General features: G+C 41.3%; 3 protein-coding genes across 4 annotated transcripts; 2 read left to right on the forward strand and 1 right to left on the reverse strand.

Moving 5' to 3' along the window:
- Positions 1-154: 154 nt before the first annotated feature.
- Positions 155-9,315, forward strand: LOC125762369 (short stature homeobox protein 2-like). The gene is made up of 3 exons (XM_049424370.1): positions 155-1,618; positions 8,506-8,708; positions 8,768-9,315. Exons 1-3 carry the CDS (start codon positions 1,009-1,011, stop codon positions 9,140-9,142), a joined length of 1,188 nt encoding a protein of 395 aa, XP_049280327.1. The 5' UTR covers positions 155-1,008; the 3' UTR covers positions 9,143-9,315.
- Positions 4,177-11,474, reverse strand: LOC125762368 (AP-3 complex subunit mu-1). 2 transcript variants are annotated; one of them, XR_007418209.1, is made up of 9 exons: positions 11,161-11,474; positions 11,013-11,100; positions 10,627-10,952; positions 10,394-10,553; positions 10,026-10,326; positions 9,806-9,957; positions 9,690-9,736; positions 9,401-9,617; positions 4,177-5,234 (listed from the first exon to the last, which is right to left on the reverse strand). XR_007418209.1 is itself a non-coding variant. In XM_049424369.1 (8 exons), exons 1-8 carry the CDS (start codon positions 11,193-11,195, stop codon positions 9,482-9,484), a joined length of 1,245 nt encoding a protein of 414 aa, XP_049280326.1. In that variant the 5' UTR covers positions 11,196-11,474; the 3' UTR covers positions 9,365-9,481. The 2 variants fall into 2 exon arrangements, 1 of the variants encoding a protein (XP_049280326.1); XM_049424369.1 differs by lacking the exon at positions 4,177-5,234 and having other exon boundaries at positions 9,365-9,617.
- A 287-nt stretch (positions 11,475-11,761) lies between these two features.
- LOC125762367 (26S proteasome non-ATPase regulatory subunit 5) lies at positions 11,762-13,613 on the forward strand. The gene is made up of 4 exons (XM_049424368.1): positions 11,762-12,025; positions 12,083-12,825; positions 12,901-13,084; positions 13,155-13,613. Exons 1-4 carry the CDS (start codon positions 11,859-11,861, stop codon positions 13,519-13,521), a joined length of 1,461 nt encoding a protein of 486 aa, XP_049280325.1. The 5' UTR covers positions 11,762-11,858; the 3' UTR covers positions 13,522-13,613.
- Positions 13,614-19,580: the final 5,967 nt, after the last annotated feature.

Genomic DNA, 19,580 nt, shown 5'->3' on the forward strand with positions numbered 1-19,580 from the left:
TAGAACGACTTTCTTTACCAGTTAAAATAATGCTTTTGTTTGATCCTTCTCTATGTCCTGGTAATTGATGTTAGCTTCCACGTGGCCGATATCTTTTCAAGATCCTGTGTGCTTCACGGCTTGTTAGTGTATAAGGTCACTACTTCCCGGTTTCACTAGAGTCATTGTTGAAAGCGCCATCTAGGTGTGATCGTATGCACTTCATTAGATTGTCGAGGAAAACGAAGCTTCGTCGACAAATTCATTTTACGAGGGGGAGGAGCGAGCACCAATTATCGATGCGTTAGAAAATAGGAGGAGCATTTAGAACGAATGTTCGCCTTTGCGATGGTGCGTGCATTGGTACAGTGCGTGCAATTCATATGCGTGTAGCATCGCATTTTTTGAACCAAATTTTGCAACCACAAAGATTGATAGTATTGGTAAAATTCCAAAAACTAAGAAAGAAAATAAATGTTTGAAAATAAACATTCAAATTTTAGCCAGACAATTTGGAAGCAAAAACACCCTTTCACTACGCTATACGTATATTGATTTTAGGCGCTGTGCGCATGGAAGTCACTGTAAAAATAAAATAAACCACTGCAACACATTTGATTTTAATTATCGAAAGAGAACTGTTGTGCGAAGCAGACACGACATTATGTTGCGATCGAGAGGAACCTGGGAAGTGCAGCAACCGCAGTGCACTGGAAGTGCATAAGCCCAGTGGGAATGTTTTGTGAGCCGAGCCGCCTAAAATGTGTGTCCGTGCGGGCGCGCGCGCGCGCATTTATGTTTTTGTGTGTGATCCCTGTGTGGGGGGAGTGAACAAGCGTGTAACAATTAAGAAATTAAATAATTAGCTCATTAATGTTTTGAAGCGAATGCTAAATGCATGTGGTTCTTGTGTGAAAAGTAATGGAAAGCGAAAAGTGTGTGTGACCGATTAGTACGAGTGAGATTTTAAAAAAAAAAAGGGTGCTTTGAGTGAAATTGGCAAACATACGGGATTCATTTCACGCAATCATGAACTGCTACGGTACGGCCGTGACAGCGGGAACTTATGACGAGTCGGGTGGTTCAAGTTGCATCCTTGAAGGTGCAACGGTTGGCCCGCAGGAACAATTTCACAGTAAGCCACCGCCCGGCACTGTGTGGTATGATGTGTCGCCGAGCTGTCCATCGAACATTACCGTGCCCAACAATGATCTTTCGCTCGGCGGAAACAGTGACCAGAGTAGTAAAGTGATCGTGCCCAACTGTAACAATGTGTCTCCGTCCATTTCCGATCCAACCGGTCGATATTACGCTACAAGCGCCACCGGTGAGCTTTCCCTCGCGCCAGGACATCATCCGTTTGGCGGCAATCGGTTAATGCCAACCGATCATCGATCCTCGCTGATCTACGAAGGTAGTAACGTGGAACTTGGGTTCGGTGGCCTAACCATCGATGGAGATGCAACGACCGGACTAAACAACTCGGTCGCTGCAAGTGTGGATAAAAAATCGCGACATGGTGTAAAGGATCGATTTTTAATGAGCAATTTGCTGCAGTTGAATAGTACATCCAGTACATCGGATGCTGGTGCGATGGTACCGCCGGAATCAACCACAGCAGTGTCGGCAGATAAAGATGGTATGAACTTGTTTTATTACTTTAAAAGTATCCTCCATAACTAGATATTTCTTATAAGTTTACGTAAATTGACACATGCTTTAAAAATTGCGGAAAATGTTGATTCAATTTTTTGTTGAACATTTTCCGATTAAATTCGGAAGAAAATTCGGAGTAAATTAAATTCGGAGTAGAACAACCCTAGAATGTATTCATCAAAAAGGAACTAATTTTAGTGAACTTTCATAAGAGGTCCCATCCACTTAGTGGTGGAAGGTCGTCCCGCATTGTGTCTTCTCACCGCGTCACTACATGCTTAGCAACTGTCGCGTTTGCGGAAAATTTTGCTAAATTTCCGAAAAAAATGTTTAGGCTGTAGCCTTAGGAATTTTTCAAATTTATTGATTTTAAAAAAAATTATTATTTTTTTATTCAAAGCATTATTTGAGTGAAAAGAAACTTATTGCAACCAATTGGCATTAAAATAAAACAATTTAAATTTTTTTGCAAAATTTCACAAAAAAAAACGTAAAGGCGCCCGGCAACGGCGAGTGCAAAAGTCTGCAAATTGCAGGATTTACGGCTCTCATGACATTCTTGCAAATTGCAAGCATTTGCAAGAAACCTGGAAAGCGCACAAAAATTCTTGCAATTTGCAAACAACTGTCAGTTCGCTTACCGAGTGTATGTTGTCATAGCGACACCGTGAGTGATTACGTGAGTTACCGTAACTGCAAAAGCAAATAAGTTGGCAACGAACTCACGCTTGCAAAAGAGATTTTAGTCTTTGCAAATGTGATTTGAGTGCTTTGCAAAATTTTGCGCTTGCAAAATACACCATTGCCAGGCGCCTTTATGAAATTTTCGAGTGGAAAATTTTTTAGAAATTTTTTTCTGATTTTTTATTCTTTTTTTTAATTTAAAGCATTATTTGAGTGAAAAGAAACTAGTTGCAACAAATTCGCATTAAAATAAGTCGATTTTTAAAATTTTGCAAAATAACTCAAAAATGAGGAAAATTTTACATTTTCACAAACAGGGTATGGAACTTGGTTCCTCGAATAACTTCTGGCACAGACATCTGAGAGCATGGCCGTCTAGGAAGAAACTGTAGCCATTGGTGCCATCTATCGACCACAGGTTAACGATTGGCGATCCATTGGATACCGACCGAGTTATAGACAAAAATTGGTGCAAAAATGAGGACAATTTTACATTTTCTCAAACAGGGTATGGAACTTGGTTCCTCGAATAACTTCTGGCACAGACATCTGAGGGCATGGCCGTCCAAGAAGAAAATGTAGCCATTGGTGCCATCTATCGACCACAGGTTAAAGATTGGCGATCCATTGGATACCGACCGAGTTATAGACAAACATTGGTGCAAAAATGAGCCTTAGTAGATTGACAAATTTATAGATTTTTTACATTTTTTTATTATTTTTTATTATTTTTTTAATTTCAAGCATTATTTGAGTGAAAAGAAACTAATTGCAACAAATTCGCATTAAAATAAAACAATTTTTTAAATTTTGTAAAATTTCCCAAAAAAACGTAAGGGGTAAGCCTTATGAAATTTTCGAGTGGAAAATTTTTTTGAATTTTTTTTCTGATTTTTTATGCTTTTTTTAATTTAAAGCATTATTTGAGTGAAAAGAAACTTATTGTAACAATTTCGCATGAAAATAAAACAAATTTTTAAATTTTGCTAAATTGCTCAAAAAAATGGCAAGGGGTAAGCCTTATGAAATTTTCGAGTGGAAAATTTTTTTGAACTTTTTTTCTGATTTTTTATGCTTTTTTTAATTTAAAGCATTATTTGAGTGAAAAGAAACTTATTGCAACAATTTCGCATGAAAATAAAACAAATTTTTAAATTTTGCTAAATTGCTCAAAAAAATGGCAAGGGGTAAGCCTTATGAAATTTTCGAGTGGAAAATTTTTTTGAATTTTTTTTCTGATTTTTTATGCTTTTTTTAATTTAAAGCATTATTTGAGTGAAAAGAAACCTATTTCAATCAATTGGCATTAAAATAAATCAATTTATAAAATTTTGCAAAATTATTCAAAAAAAAACTAAGGCTATAGCCTAAGTAAATTTTCAAAATTTTAGATTTTTTTATTTTTTTATTGTTTTTTGTTATTGTCAACAAATTCAAATTCAAACAAAAATTTTGCTCAAGATCAAGATCAATTGAAGATCGGCTGGAGATAGAAACAATCGACGAGATACGGAAGACGTACCTGGTCAGCATGGGCTTTGTTAGGTGGAAGTCGAGGCAAGTGATCAGTAGACGATTGCCACAAAGACTAAAGGATCCAATAGAAAAATTCTTTCCGATTTAATAAGGATAGTACTTTACCAAAGATCAAGTCTTCCATTGGTACTCTGATGCATAGGACAGAAGTCTTTAGACAAAATGCCTAAAAGTAGGATCAATTCCGATAATTTGTTTCGTTTTCTAGAAGTCATCTATTAAACGAAAGATTCCTGCAAAATTGGCTTCATTCAATTAAATTCATTTGTTTTGTTTTTTATCACCATTCAAATTTAGTTCATTTTTTAATGTTTGGCTCATAAAAAACTCTGTATTAATCACAAATTTATTTACACAAAAGACGAACACAGCATGTGAATAATTTACAGCTGCAGGTTCAAGATTAACGCAGCACCAAGAGTGGTCAATTTCCAGTGGTGGTTAATTTCAGTCCAATTATGAGAATTAGTTAATAAAAAGTCACACCATTAGGATGAAAATGTAGATCCAATTTAACCCATGCCGCCATTATAATTATTAATTTCATTTAAAAAAAATATGTCCTTGTAACGTCAAGTGAACAGTTGACATAAAAAAACTTCTACACAAAATCAAAGTATTTTCTTTTGATACTAAACATTCCAATCGTACCCGGTTGTAGGACAATGTTTCTGGTAAAATGTGCCTACAACCGCAACGGTGATGATAGTAACGAGCAATAATTTACAACTTCGGTACATGAGCACGAAGGATTGATGTAGCCACAAGTTGCTGCGGGGCGGAAAAAACATCTGGCAAACGATGATCGTGTTTTGTACCGGCGAACTAATCTGGGTTGTGGAATGACATCTCGGCGGAACATGGACACGGTCGCAACTAATTGTTGATGGCATGTTAATTTTCAGGAGCGAATGATATGACGTTACACGAGTGACTTTGCGTCACACAGGTTTCGTTCCGTTTGTCGTTTGCAGATTATGCTTAGTGTTTCTCTCGTATGCTGACCAGAGTTCGATTCTTCTGATATGCTCAAAAATTTCCAAAAAACATAAAACTATCACAACCGAAAACCCTACCTTCAAGGGTGGAAATGAACGAGTTTTCCGAAAATCAATCAATCCGCTGCATGCTGCCGAACCAGCAGGCACAAAGTGAGTCATATTTAAAGCTCATTTATTACCTTTTCCGAGAAATGATTGGAACAGTGAAAACAGGCGAAGAAAACTGGGGAAAACGCATGATGAAGTTGTGGAGATCACTGCGCAGCATACATTGTCGTGCGATCATTATGATATTTCAAACGACAACATCTCTAACGATCGTCCGCTTTGTTTCGTCCGGGAAATGTTTTACCTTCCTTGCATAGCAGCTGATCTCCACTAGGAGGAGAAAAAAATAAAACATTAAATGTGTTTAAACTTATGCAATTACAGGTTTTTGTTTGTTGAAGTTTTTTTTACACGTTCTTTTTTTAATAAATCGTTCGTTGTTCTTGCGAGAGACATGTTTTACCCCTTTCGCGTACTACCAGGGAAAAAGTAGTAAAAAAAAGAGCAAAACGCACAGGGAGAGAGTGGAAAAATTTATCTTTTCCTTTGAAATGGGACACCGAAACCGAACGGTGGTACGTACCGGAGATGGTAGAGGAACGCAAAACACACGCGTGGCGTGGTGAAGATACAGATGAGGACATTTCAACAGGCTTCCGTCGTAATTGGGATTGATTGTTCCAAAAATAATTCACCCATAATATCACCAAACCGTTGCGCCATTCGTCCGTCCGATCTTCCGTCGGTTTGCGTGAAGCTGTCGGGTTCGTTTCGAGGATATGCGGATGCAGTGACACAAGACGCGTAAGCAAAGTCATCTCCTCGTCATATGGGGTGCCACCGTGGTTGTTTTAGTGTAGCGCGAACAAGAAGCGGACAAAAAAGAAACGTCCCATAAATGCGACCCTTTTGCCTACAGAGTGCCCGTGCGTGCGTGAGAATTCGGTGTGATATGTGGTATTAAAAATTTCTATTAAAAATTATAACCTTACTAGCTGTGTTGTGCAAGATACCCGAGTAATTGGTGTGTAAAAGTGTCTCACAAAATGATAACACTTAAGTACAATTAATTTCTTATTTGAAATAGAAAGCTAACTGAGCATATTAAGCGTTTAATGTGCAATAAAGTGTGGATATAATTTTATGGAACGTTTTATTGCAAAAAAAGAAAATATGAAAATGAACCACAAATCGGGCAAGCAAAAAGATGCCTGTCTCAATCAATCAGGAGAGCAAAACCATAAATTGCTATATTCGGACAAGATTTTCCCAACAGTTCGCTTACTGCAGAAATCGTTTTTCTATGCATTTGCTATTCATTTTCTCTTCTCAACTCGTACCAATCGTTTGCATACGAAGGAGAAAAAAAATGCAGTTGAGCTACATTTCCGTTGTACAAGGAAATGCATGTACGATCGCGCTACGATCGCTTGTTGCGGTCTTTTACTTTGTCGTTTTCTTGTCTAGCCTACCGTGCAACAGTAGGTAGAAAGGATTGCAGGACGAAATTTTCGATCTTTGTGGATATGGTAGAATAGTGTACGGTTTAAATGTAGAAGGGAAAACTATGATCTAGGGAAGAAAAAACAGTCGAAGCGGAAGTGAACCAACTAACAAGCGTGCTGGAACGGTTGACATGACCGTGATGTATCACACAGTTGTTTCTGGTAATCAGCAGTTTTCATTCCTATATTAAAATTCCATTGCAGGCAGTTCAATCGACGACTTTGAAATTTTCAATTTACTGAGATTATGGAGGCAAAAAGAAATGGAGAAATAGTGTGAGGTTTTTCAATACGATCATAGTGTTTATCAAGGTTTTTGTGAGCTCATTCATATGTCTGACCGAATCGCCACAAGACAGTACTGTTTTATCCCTTTTATTGCGAATTTCTGAAGTTATTGCTCAGTAATTGAAAGCTTTATGTAAAATTTCCCAAAAAGCAAGAATTTAGGTCAGGACAAAGCAATTTGGGCAATGTTTGTGATTTAGTTGTCTTTCCCCTCAATTTACGATCGAAACCCCTATCGACCTATCTCCAGTGATCATTCATCTCTTCCAGAAATTGCAGTCTCGGTTGCAAAAAAAGAAATTACCCACACTTTCGCAATCTTTCGTTTCTTCCCTTTTTATTGCTTCCAGTTGTGGCTTCACTAGCGCGTTTCTCACATTCATAATTCACCATCCGTCATTGATCCCGGCGGCTCATCTGGCGCTTCTCTACCGTAAGCCCTTAAACCCAAATGTTTTCCCTTTGCACTGGGGCGCGCGTGTGTGTGTGTGTGTGTGGTGAAAATCGTTTGAAGCGAACCGCACCGAATGACACTGCAAGCAGATCCACTAATGACGGGAACTCGTCACCAACCGGGAACCGGCGGCTGCTTGCGAGAGAGAAAACAAGAATAGATCTTCCGGGGCCAGGATAAAAAAGATGCTCCCCCCCACCCGTTACCCGCTGAGATGAGAAGAGTGGCTGTTGTTACGGTTTAGTGAGTTGTAAAATGATCTGATTTGTTGGGATTAAGTCATGTGTATCGCTTTCAAACTGTCTCCGCTTCAGCCGATTTCCAGCAGTCAGTCAAGACACTCATGTCAGTCAGGTTTTCCGTCTTTGGCAATGGTGCTGCTTAAGGGAACTCTTTGGTTCAAGATCTTTAAACCCTTCTCCCCCCCGAAAAGTTCCTTACTGGTTCATGATCATTTTAACGAGGCTAGTTTCAAGTACAGTCTCGGTTTTTTTGCTGTTGTTCTGGTTCACGAAGATGTTGGAAAGAACATTCGTGGGGAAGGTAAATTATTTAATTGGTGACTTTTTACTGGTTTTACTGGATACACAGTGTCTCCCGAGGGAGAAGGGTTAGTTTGTTTGAATGGTGATGTTTTATTTTTAGTTTCATCAACCGTGTCAACGTGTGAAATGATTTTTTAAAAAGCGTTGATCACACTTGAACAAAGAACTTAATTTTTTGTTCCTGTAGCATACAGCATTAGTTTGTTAATAACCTACGTCTCCAATTATAACGATTTAATTATCATATAAATAGTAACAAAGCGCGTAAATGCTCATCAATCATCGGAAAGGGGTTGTATGTGTGCCTGGATGCATGCGCCATAAACCAGATTATGTTTGTTTATCATTTTATGCACGTGCTTCTGAACATCGAATCGCCCTCAAAAAGCCGACAGCAAAACCTTCTAAGTTTAAGCGCTCCGTTTTCCCTTTGTTCCCAGGGCTTCTGGCCCGTCAATCATCATGATTGTGGTTTTGTTGTGACACATAAAGTGTGCCACAGTAAACAGACTTGCGTTATGGGTTGTTGGTGGCCAGTGTTCTGTAAGAGCAGCGCAAGAACATGTTGAGGATTCATCTTTTGGTGTGAATTAATGGTCGGTTTGAGAAACAGTAGGTGCGCGATACGTTTAATCGTGCGTGTAAAGTAAATTAAATTAGCACAAACATTAATCGCCCATGTCGTTCTGGGCTTGCGTATTAAGTGACAATCATTTATAAACATCGGAAACGAGTTTTTGTTGTTGTTGCTTTGCTAGAAAGCATTAAGAAGAAATTACTTAATTACATTATTTTTGCCTTTTAAACAGAGCTGGAAGACAGCCTGCACAAACCCGACATGCACATGCAGTCAAAAGCGTGCTCACTGAAAAAACCACGGCGCAATCGGACCACATTCACCACCAACCAGTTGACGGCGTTGGAGAAGATTTTCGAAAAAACTCACTATCCCGACGCGTTCGTGCGAGAGGAACTAGCGAACAAAGTTGGTCTTAGTGAGGCCAGAGTTCAGGTAGGATCAATTTGATTAAGCTGTATAAATAAGTGATAATTCAAAACACTCTTCTGCAGGTTTGGTTTCAGAACCGACGGGCAAAGTTCCGCCGGAACGAGCGTAGTGCAACGTCGGGCAGTGGAAGTAATGCCAAGGCGGAAGACTTCTTTCATCCCGGTGCCATTCCCGCAGCAAGCGGGCTTGGGTTTGGGGTAGAAAAACCGGACACACCGTACTCCTTGTCATTTTCTACGTTGAGTTCTATCTTCTCTCCTGTCGTATCACAACTGCAGCATCATCATCATCACCATGCGCATCATCCCGCCGGCACGGTTAGAAGTGGACAGTTCTATACACCTTACAAACCTTCGCAGCATGAGGATGCTAGCTTCTGCAGTCAATCGTATCAATTTCCGAGCCTAAAATACCTAAACAATCTACAACAAACTTAATGCTGGTAGTAGTGATACCAAAGATTAACGGGAATGGTACATAACAAAAGGCACATCTTAGTGGAGAACGTCCGTTTCATAAATGCACCTCCTCACAGCGATTGCTACATATTTATGTTATTAACATTACATTACGACGAGAGGAACGGTGGAAAGGTGGAGAATTAACACAATTTTCTTTCTTATCTCACACCAAAAAAACAGAACGAACGCACCGAGCAATAAGGGTAATAAAGGTAATCAAATTATTGTACGAACCTGTTACTGGTTTCGGTTTCATTGTTTCGTCGCTGAGCCTTAATTAGAAGGTTTTGCTTAAAGCAAGACAACAGCGCAGGCTTACATGCGTATTTGGAATTTGCCTGCCTTCGTCACATACTTTACACCTTTGAAGGGTTTGTACTTTTCGCCGTACATGTCCAACCGATTCACCTTCAGCCCGGAAACTGCCATCTGTGAGATGGTGAAGTGTACTCTGAACGAAAGGAAACACAACGGGAGAAAGTTAATCGAATGTAGCGTTCGAAGAGTGAAATGTATTACGTACCTGTCAATTGTGGTTTCGAGAGTAGAGTTAGTGGACGCAACAGAAACCTACGGAGATTTTACAAAATGATTAAATTGTAGAGCTTTAATTGGAAAAGGAAAAGAAATTTGTTTTACCGTTCCACGAATATTTGGCAGCTTCGCCGCATCGATCCGGCCAACGTCCCAGTGAAGAATCTTGTTCACCGTGTCGTATGTGTACTTGCCCTGATTTACTACCAACGAGCAGTTTGTCACTGCTTTGGGCATGCAAATGTCCAGCTTTACACCTGACGCGACAGTGAAAGAAACATTATTAATTTTACATCCTCCAGTTTACCAATATTCCTTCACCTACCTTCCACCGACCGTCCCATTGTCGTTTTCGGTCCAACGGTAATGTCCAGCCGGGACTGTTCGCCAGATTTAAGCACAAGATTGTGACGAACGTAGATGGGAATGGCGACAATGTTCTGGGAACCGACGTGATATGACATTAGTCGAAAGTTACCGTCGGGTGGTACGAATGACAAGATTCGCTCCGATTCCCAGCGTTTGAAACGGACGCACGGATGGAATGATACATCGTCGAAGAGACGTGGATTCATGAACGAAAGGGACAGATCTGGCATACCGCTGAGCTTTATACAACAGTCAATCTGTGAAGGGTAAGTAAATTGTATGAATATTTGCCCGTGTGACGGACGGAACAGCGACAGATCATACATAGCCCTGAATTTCGGCGAAGATAGTTTGCCCATTCTTATCTATAATAGCATCGACTTCTTCCACAACGTCGAAATACGCCTCGTTGTTCGTGTACTTGACACCGGTGCGTCGCCATGGTATTGTCGACAATTGACCGGAAGGAAGTGTGCCGCTGATGCTACAACGGAAACAAAAAAAAGAAAAGAAAATTATACCTTCATTGCCAGCAAACCAGAACACTTGAACCGTACTTGGATTTCCCCGTGACAGAGTTGGCAATCGTGCGCAAAATATTCGGTGGTTTGATAAGCTCTTTTAATATGTTGCACTCCGTTGCGAGTGGGAACCCGTTATCTAGCATCTCGTCCAACAGCTCGTACACGATCACGTAGTTTTCCTTGATGACATTTTCATTACATTCGGAAAAGTAGTCCTCGAAAGTGTCCACTACACGGTGTAGGAATTCAATCACAAACAGTGGTGGAAACTCCTGCTTACAGGCGGCTACAAGCGAGATTCCATTGCGTTGAATTGAAACCAGGTAATGATGGGGAGTGGAAAGCACTGGTGGTACGTTCTGTAAAGCAAAAATTGAATTAGTGTGCTGAAGCAGATCGATGTCTATCTACATACGTACATTGGCTGATTCCCGATGAACATCGAGAAAGTAGGACACACAGGTGCGTGATACAACACTGCGCCAATGTTTCTCCAAAAACACATCGCTGTGAATAATAAAATTGTTGTTAACTACACTCGAAAGAGGAGTGCATTCCTTTACATACCCGCTACTGTTTACGATAAACAAACTGTGTATCATTTTGCTGCAACCGACCCGCAAGCGGAACAAGTTTTGCAAGCAGCTGTTCTGGCTAATTCGCGTAATGGGGACCAGAGAGATAATGCGACCAAATCAATTTATTGCTCCTTAAGTTACCACAACACAAAACGCGCAAAAAGTGTTTATAGAACACCAAGTTAAAGTTGTTTTACTTAAAACTACCTAACCAATATAGTTCAACCAAAACGATGACGAATACGGCACGGATATACAATTTTTTTTTCCTAAATAATCAGTTGTTTACGTTTGATGTTGCTGTCAAATGAAATTCGAGATTTGGACTATGGAATATGATTTGGACAAAATATTAACACTGCTTCGAAAATATACAGTGCATCACAAGCCATCTCGCAGTTCACGCACAATTGTTTTCTTTTCTTTACAGCACAGTTCTTTTGCAGTTTTAAACAAAACTTACCCACCAAGCGATTCGAAAGAACCATTTTTTTGAGATAATAAAATTTCACCGTTCGAAAGGCATGTGAAATTCACTATTTTTCCTATTGCCAAAATACCGCATGAACTCCTACCCGGTCTCTATGCAGCTTGAGCCGTTGTAGAAATGTCAACTGGAATGACAAGTGTTTTGTTTAGTGAAGAATGATTATTTCTGCGTTTTTGTGAATATTTTCGTCAATAATCATGGATGTGAACCAGCTGGAACAATTAATGCGCCATTTGGCCATTAAAGAGACTCGCACCAACAGTTTGGACGCGCTGGAAAGCAAGCTAGATGATATAGATAAGGAAATATACGAAGTTATGCTGTGCTCCGAGGGCCTCTTCAAGTTTTTGGCCGATGCAAACAGGTAAGTTTTATACTTCGTGAAGGAAAACCCGGCTGATGAATATTTTGATCATTCTAGCGATCAACACACAACAGCTTCGCGTATCATCTACGACAAAGCGCTGGAGTTTTACCCCAAAGGATCGGTAGTTATTGATCAGTTTATCGAACGATGTCTGACCCATCCAAAGAACACGGTGAAGCAGTTCGGCTTGCGTGGCTCTGCCGCCATGGTATACAATTCAGCCGCAATATCGACGAACAACATTCAGCTAATTATTCTGCACTGTCTGCCAATGAAGGAGGTATTCGTGAACACATTGCTGAATGTGTTGGTAATATGTTTGCCACCGATTTTTACCGAACCTGCCGTACAGAAGAATTTGCTGTCGGTGCTAACATCTGACGAAACGGTTCGATGTCGTGTGTATGAATTAGCGTGCACCATAGTTGAGCAGCATCCAGCGTATCTGCCCGTTGCGGATCCTATCATTAAACGCGCGCTGATCGATCTCGACAAGGATGACGTCCTGCTCCAAACGAGCGTTTTACAGATTCTGACCCAATTGCTGACCACCAAGGAAGGGTATGACTATGTTGAGGCGCACGATCTGTTCCGGAAGGTGTGCACAAGCTTTATCCCGGACAAAGTAACACCGTATGCGCGCTTCGTGTTGCCAAATGCGTTGAAGTTTCTGGCCAGTGCGGCACTAATACAGCCGGCTTTGTTTCTTGCCCGATACCCCGAATGGGTACAATTCATTTTCGAGTTGACATCACCGGAAGATCCGATGTTGATGGCCATCGCGTACGACTGTCTAGGTATACAATTGAAATTAATATTTCTTTGGTTTTCAGATAAAATAAACTTTTGCTAAAATGTGGTTCAATTTCCAGGTATGGTTGGCTCTACAAATGAAGGAAAAGTTTTTCTCAACTATCAAAAGGCAAAGATGGAAAAGTTCTTGAAAGAATTTCCGGGCGTACTACACTCAACGCTGGAAGCTTACAAGGTCCGGTTGATCGAGTGCCTAACAAATCTACTATCGGGAGGCAACGAGCCGATTGATAATATGATCTCGTAAGTATACGACGGCCGATATAGCAACGATAATTTAGCCCCGGGAAACTTAACCGATATCTTCCCACAGGAGCATTACCCAAGAATGGTACGAAGCCATGACAGACAGCCAAGACCTTGAGATGGTGCACGATCTGTTTAAGGTTCCGTTCCCCAACATAAAGATGGCGGCATTGAAACTACTCTCCGCCATAGTCGATCATCGCTGGGGACAGCAGTTCTTCCAGAACACTGCCGGCTTCAATGAGCTGCTGCTGAACCGTAGGATGGACAACGATGTTAATGTGGCGCAGTTTAAATACGATGTGATAAAGAAGCTGTCGCTGTCCACGACGCTTGAAAGCTTTGTGGCGAATGCACTGAAGCAGTACGTATCGGACGGTGCATTCTATCGTAAGGCGGTTGTGGAGGTGGCGATTGAAGGGGGCGATCAGTGAACGGAATATTTTCTCTTAAACTTACAAATCTATTTTTTTTCATTTACCACTCGTTTTATACGTGTCATAAAGGAATAAACATACGAAACACATCTTCAGAATGTTTATCGCTGAGAGAAATTCTCAATCATTCATTGAACGATCAGTGAATGTATTTGGCTGCCTATCGCGAATACGAATTTAAAATTCCGCTTTTGTTCGGTTGTTCACATTCATGAAACGGATATTGAGAAACATATGTGTCAAATCGTGAGGAGATAATTTGAAGGTCTTGTAACACTTTCACTATCCATCGGAGATCGCACAGCACAACAGAAAGCGTGAGTGAGTGCAAATTTCTCTGAATTGAGATGTAGGAGCAGTTCTGTTTTGAGCCACACCAGTTGTCCAATTAATTAAGAAACATTCCTTTAGAGCTAAAAGTTGGTATGGAAAATGATTGCCTTGAAAGGCTCAGAAGAAAAATACATCCGATCAACGTTTTAGAGAGTAATCGTTAATTTACTTAGCGGGTTTTTGGCTATTTGATTTTAATGTAAACACGTGTGGACATAATCAAATGATTGTCGTACTGGAATGATAGGTATGCTCGTGACCGGACCCATTGCCGGACATAACAAACCCCAGCGCAGGTTTGGTGAACAAACCAGATTTGAAGTGGTTCGCGTTTGGTGTGGATGAGAACGGCAAGATCTTTACGCTGTTTACACGAGGGGTCACGGTCATGCAACGAGGAACTACTCTTGAAATGATCTCAACCGCACATACACGAACGTGTGTACACTATTGGTGGAAGGTGTGTTCCCGATGCGGACATCTGTGTCGTCTGTTTATCCACCGAGCCGTTTTTGCGTGCGGCAAGTGTAACGTCATTGGAAGAATCCAAGGGATGGATTTGCAGACCCGTGACGGCTAGATCGGTATTATTAGCATTCTTCAGACAACCTTTGATGTTCTTCCAGAATCGAAAGGGAGAGGGAGAGAGATCGAGGGGAAACGTTAAGACCCGACAGTCCACTTTAATCGGTTGTCTTCTGCTTTGCTGCTTGTCTGCTGCATACCTGCCTGGCAGCGCAATTTGTTCGGCCAAGTGTTACCGAGACACAGAACCAAATAAAGATGATGAAGCGATGATGAAGACGTGAATCTTTGTCAACAATGTTGTCATTAAACCATCGCTAAACGATCTGCTGAGAGTAACGCGTTAGGCAAGAAAAGCTACGGCACCGTAAAGTTTTGATTATGTATTCCGGCAAGCATCAAAGACGACACCTTTTCTGGTTGGTTCTGGTGGCGTAATATGGCAACAATTTTACGTATGCTCGATAGTTAAGAAGAAGTATCGAGAGATGCCTTTTTCTGTGTAGATTATTTCGAGCTTGTGTAAAAACAAACACCATTAGAAGGATATCAATTTCGTTTGGAGTGCTAGCCAAGAATGGAACAGGACGGGACACTATTTACTTTTTACGTAATTACGTACAAAAGGCTTTACGAATAAAAGCTGCCAGCGTCGGAGCGTTGATTGATTCCGATCGTAAGGGTTTTAACTATAGATCATTTTCATACAGCGCATGCAATGTTGTGTGCACTGCCTTCACCTTCTAAACATTTTCATCCGTGTCGCTATCTAATGGTAAGGTGGCATATCGCTTTGGGTCAAGCAAAGCGTAATTATGGCTCATGCAAAACAGGAACTCACAAACCCACCACCGTGGTGGTGCACCGAATGAAGGGCCTCCGGGCGGGATGTCATGTGCGTGTGTGTGTGTGTGTGTGTGTGTTGTTTGGTGAATAATAGTGAAACGATCAGACAGCACCAAACAAAAGGGCCAAGACGACGAGATCGGTTAGCGAAAGGAAGGTGGCCAGCCAGTATAGGTACCGGATTCGTGCAAACAAGTACGACACACGCGACTTGGGAGTTAGCGTGACGTCAGCTGGCCACAAGCAAGCAACCCGACCATAATGATACAGTGCAGTCAGTGTATAGTCGGTGGATGGTGTAGCAAGCACCATCTTCATGCAATATATCGCATTCCGTGCAAAAGGGCTACCGAAAGGAATTTTGGACCTGCAATCGGGAGGAGGGGGGAAAAAGGGGGCGAACCGAAACCATGCGGAAGGATTGTTTTGTAACGAATGACAAATGCAAGTTTTGTGGGGCGTCTTGCCGAGGTAATAATGGTTACGGATGGATATCAAGGGCCACCAGAATGGTGTTGCACAATCTCAATCGCGCTCATAACTTTAGTACACACGCAAGGCATGCCAAGTATCTTATCTTGGTCACCTGTGTCTACTGATACGTTCCGGTCCTGCTTACTTAAACTACAATCTCTGATGATCGATTAAAAGTAGTAGCAATCCTTGATAGTATCCTGCGTGTGTGCGCAAAGCATATCACATTGGGGTTTGGTGATAATGTTCAAACTCGATCAAACGATCAGTTCGCATCTTTACATCCGTCCTACGTGGAGTTGCGGAGTGTGGAGTAGTAGCTAACTTTTCTAATGATAGGAAAGGTCAGCTCAGTTCGAAAAATGTGTGTCGCTAACATGTCGCAAGAAACGATGCGTAGCCAATTTTAAATTCGTTACGATTAGCCAGCCAAACGGTCAGAGGCAGAAGGAAATGCAAAAGGTCAGCAGCCAAAAAAAAGAAGAAGTGCACACTACTTAGTAGTTAAAAACCCTAACCTCAATACGGTGTAAAAGGAAGAAATCCTAATCAACCGATCAACACTGATAGTTCAGCAGATCAGTTACGTTAGGCACATGGTCACCGATTTTAACGGCCGATCTGTGTTAGGGAAAGCCCTCAAGGACGTTGCTTGAATACCGGGCGGGGGAATTTGGGGGTTTTTAAACACCGAACAAAGAAGGTACTTAACGTTCGCTGTCATTGTGCCACTTTGACAGATTCGGTGATGGTGAAAAGACAGCGACAGAGTGGCAATTGGAATTGATGGTTTACTATTGCTTGGATTTCGATTGTTCTATTGGTGTTTGGAGAAAAAATACAGACCCCAAACAAGACTCCAAAAGACCCCAAATAAAAAAACAATTTTGTTTCACATTTGGCAATTCTTTCGGATTTTCAATATCAGACAAATAGTAGTACATTTGATGGCAAATTAAAATCTCACTCACAAAGACTGGCAATTAAATGTAAATTATGTTCAAATCTAACGAACCGTTTTTAAATTCTAATGTCCACCAACTTTGAAAATGTGGTTCCAAGACAATCGCGCACTAAAATTGTTTTTCGGTCTGTAACTTGTGATCGGTATTACGATCTACGAGTAAAGTTTACGATAAAATAGACAAACTCCAAGGATTTTTTTAAAGCTTGTAAAGTGCAGCCTGCTGCAAGATGTTAGTCAACGATGTCCTAAATTAAAAGTTGAAAATATTACTTAAAGCCAACCGAGGTGTATCGGTTATGTACCAAAAGATACAGTGTTCCAACAAGAAATGTGTAACAGTTAACCACACCGCACACATATGTGACAACAGCACAATGGCCATTGCCGATTCGTGGAGGCTGGGTATCGGATTGAAACAAAACGGGTTTTTTAGAAAGTAAAACAATGAAATGCAATGCTTGCCGGTCGCTCCTAAGCAGCAGCGCCCCGAAACGGCCAGTGACTTAGTACTTTACTGCGTACCGCGTTATGTTACCGCCGAATGGCTATCAATATCACTTATTTAGCTTTTCATTTATACGATTACGTACGGATTCCAGGGCGATTGCGGCACCCGGTCGAATGTGTTTAGCGAAGAGTGTAAGCCTTGTGTTTTTTGTTTGGGGAGGAGATTATGTGATGTACCCAAAAACGATATGTGGAGGGTTTGTGGGGATTTAGTTTCTTCTTTCCTGCATTTAATCCGATTCCGAAGCAAAAACATAAACGATGATTTAAGGAACCATTTTCCGATATCTCGCTTCAAAGCGTTTTTTTCCGAGTGCGCACCCGATCGGAACACGGATTGTGTGTATGCAAACGGCAACCCCCAAAAAACCCGGCACCCGGAAGAAAAGGGACCGGACCTGGCGTGAAACGAAGAAGAAGAAGAAGTAGGAAAAAAACGAACGAATCTTTTACCGTCTGAGAAATGGTTACGGCAAAAGCCCTCGGCCGTTATGTGATTCAGTGATTTTTGGGGGTTTATTATTATGATGTTTTTTTTTAATATTTTTTGGTTCACTTTTTCTCCCCCTCGATATCTACCCCTTGTCAAGGAGGGTGGGGACGGTAGGGTCCCACGGAAGGTTCGGCTTCGGAGAGCCGTCTTTCACTCAGTTTCTTTCCGGTTCAATCAACAGCTGTTTGTCGGGTGCGTTGCGGAATGCTGTGTTGAAATGGGGAGGTCCACAAAATATAGAAAATGAACACAAACACACACACACACACAACAGCAAAAAAAACACACCAAAAAAACCTCAAAAAAGCCCAAGACTTGGCTTTCGAAATGTGCAGATTGATAGTATCGCTAGCGTAATCGCTTGCGGCCGTAGTTACCGTGAGCAAACGAAAAAAAAAAAAATCGCTACCCCAAAACAACCATGCAACATCAAACCACGATCATCTTGTTATCATAATAAAATAGTGTATGGGAAAATTAAAACCAATATACTACGCGAAACAATCGTGGCAAATTTTCTCCTCTGGCGCGTGAAAGGAAGAGGGATTAAGTTGATTAGTGATTGTACCGTTTTGCTGATCCGATCTGTTGTGTGATCGCCATGGCGGAAGTTTCACTTTTGCGTCCATCCGCAAACAGAATTACCTTGGGAAATGTTCGTGGAGAGACACCATGCTTTACATTTAATTATGTTTGATTGTGTTCCAAATGTTCAAAAAATAAAAAAAACAACGGTACACCGGAAACTGCGCATCCCACTGTGCGGATGGGACTCGTTGGGAAGCTTTTTTTTCTTCATGCCACTTGCAGAATCGCACAATTCGGTCAGTGCGCGTGCGTAATGGATTTATGCGGTTTCAAGGGTCTAACCTTGCGCCACTAAAACTGACCGTTTCGGTTTCCAAATGATGCACACGAGCGTACGAAATTCGTGTGCAGCATGCGTGTGCGGTGTACGCAAAAAACTACTCCACGTGCAGCGGTGTGTGTGCGCGAGAAAGAGAGAGAGAGAGAGTGAAGCGCATTGAAAACTGTTTGTATGCGTTTAGTATATGATGCGTTTTCCATACACCATGACATACTGCGTCGAGGGTGGCCCAAAAGTAGGCCTGTCTTGTAGCCGCGTCTATCATAGCCTCCTGGTTTTATTGAACATTTTATTGAAGGAAGGCAAAACCAAAAACAAAAAAAAACAAAATGAATAAAAATCGGCAAACATTTGTTATTTCCTTCGCGCAGTAGAACGTTTGTATTGTGTGTCATGGTGGACACGTGCTTGTTAGATTAACGCGCGCTAACGGTTTGGTTTGGAATTCAAATCGAACATTACGCAGCACGTGCTAGATTCGATGCATCCTTGCGTGTACGTTACGCTATTACACATTTTTTGCTAGAAAGGAAAGAATTTGCAAAACTGTTCCGCTGCTCTAACTGCCGTCTGGATCGCACATGTTTGAAGGTTAAGTGGCGATGAAAAAAAAACATTTAATATTAAATAACAATTTACCATTTCAGCTGTGTTGACAGGGCCAAAGCCCTGTGTTGTTGTTGTAAGCTTACAGGCAGTGGAAATGGTTCTAAACCTTCACCGACTCGAACTCGGCGGTGGTGGTGATGCGCTTTCTCACTGCACCAAGCTTTAAGTGACTGGTGGAACTGCTGACGATGGGACAAAATGTGCTAACTACAGCTTTTTTTATTCCCTTTACCGAATCTTCCCGTGGTCGTTTGCTAAAGTTGATGTGTCATCTTTCTTTTGCGTGTGTTATGCTTTAAGAGGGGTGGTGAGGTGTCACCTGTGTCGCCTTCATCCGTCTCGCACAACAAAACAGCACTTGACCTCGGACAAATCCGTCCCAGTGCAGCTGTGCGAATGGTAAATCTGACACTTTAAGGTACTAAAGATGAAGT

This window comes from Anopheles funestus, chromosome 2RL (assembly GCF_943734845.2).
Source record: "Anopheles funestus chromosome 2RL, idAnoFuneDA-416_04, whole genome shotgun sequence".
NCBI lineage: Eukaryota > Metazoa > Arthropoda > Insecta > Diptera > Culicidae > Anopheles > Anopheles funestus.